We start from the raw sequence: 1444 nt of genomic DNA on the forward strand, positions 1-1444 counted from the left end.
TTTGGATTTCTAACAGACTGTCATTCACATGCTCCACGCCTTCAAGCACTCCAGTTACCCCTTTGTCTATTTTGTCATTAAAGATGAATCCCGCAATTACCACACCACTGAAATAAATGATAAATTAAGTTAAGGAAAAGAATAAATATAGGCTATTTCAATTAATACTTAAAATAAATCTGCCAGTACTTTTTAACAAATTCATTGATATGAATGACTCTGAAATATTTTTAGACATGTTAGTAATTAATAGCACAAACAGAGTAAAAATATTACATGTTCCAGTATTTCTTTCCAACATAATTTGGATAATCATTTAAAACAAATATCATTTGCAGGTACACATACAGCACCTTGTATTTTTCATTTCAAGTAGCCTCAATTGATACCAAAATTATCAGTCACCAACCTGCACAAAACAGATGTTAACAAGACAATGTATCGCAAAGCCATAACACATTTTGCATGTGGTCTGGGGTATTTATCACAGGAACACCAACTTGCTAAGAAATGTCCACAGAAGATAAGAAATACAAGACCACCGAATAGGCATGGACCCAAGGCATATAGGAACAATGCCTGCAAAGGAAATAAAAATGGTGTCCGAACATGATAAGTATGTCCTGCAAATATTAATAGCTATTACTGCATCTAGCTGAGGTACGTTGTAGTGTTTGGGCTAACCTCAGGGGTAAAGTCTAATTAAATTCATCTTTTGAATAGCTAAAATCTTTGTCAAGTTGTCATTATTCTCACACACACAAGCAGACCCTTTTTTGTTTCATGTCCTCGGCAGTTTAAAAGATGTGCCACCAAATATAAGCCATACAAACATAACTCTTCTTTCGCGTTTTCGTGCCACGTTTTCTGCCTGTATTTTAAGTAAAGGCCGATCCATAACAATATATACTCTTCCGGTACGAGAATTGCAGTGTCATAAGGGAAGGTGTATTTCTCCGATGGAATCCCTGATATGATGTGCGAACTACCAGAAGTAAACAGAAATACCTTGCATCTGACGTTTTGAAAATGCCTTAATTGATATACAATCGCTGTAAAGATGGTCTTTTCAAAATGGTAAGAGGGTTATCTGTTTTTTTAATTTCTATAGTACACTTCGAAAAAAATCTTAATTTCACTTTAGAGAAAATCAAGATCTTTAGGAATAGAACCGAACAACATTAAATGACTCGGGTATTAAGCTGTACTTGAACCTTCGTTTGTTCAAGAAAGACGCCATATTGTACCTAAGAAACGCATCAAAATAAAGCTAATATTGTCCTACCTGTTGGTAATCTTGAAGAGTAGGGACAAAAACAGAAGAAACATTGTGGAAATAAAAGTTAACGTGTGCAAACGAATGGAACGATTCTGCGATCCATGGTAGCTGGAAAAATTCACCACCAGTGCAGTTCGCCATAACCTTTTTCGTTACCAGTCTCTC

At 35.5% G+C, this 1444-nt stretch overlaps 1 protein-coding gene across 1 annotated transcript in view; it reads right to left on the bottom strand.

Moving 5' to 3' along the window:
* LOC111337887 (protein tweety homolog 3) overlaps nucleotides 1-1444 on the bottom strand; it is an 11409-nt gene extending 9965 nt beyond the window's left edge. Inside the window, exons 1-3 of the mRNA XM_022944269.2 lie at nucleotides 1286-1444; nucleotides 410-579; nucleotides 1-107 (exon numbers count right to left, since the gene is read on the bottom strand). The exon at nucleotides 1-107 is cut by the window's left edge and continues 5 nt beyond it. Coding sequence (XP_022800004.1) covers nucleotides 1-107; nucleotides 410-579; nucleotides 1286-1420 — 412 coding nt within the window. The 5' untranslated portion in view covers nucleotides 1421-1444. The remainder of the gene's footprint in view (nucleotides 108-409; nucleotides 580-1285) is intronic.

Source organism: Stylophora pistillata, chromosome 10, assembly GCF_964205215.1.
Source record: "Stylophora pistillata chromosome 10, jaStyPist1.2, whole genome shotgun sequence".
NCBI classification, from domain to species: domain Eukaryota; kingdom Metazoa; phylum Cnidaria; class Anthozoa; order Scleractinia; family Pocilloporidae; genus Stylophora; species Stylophora pistillata.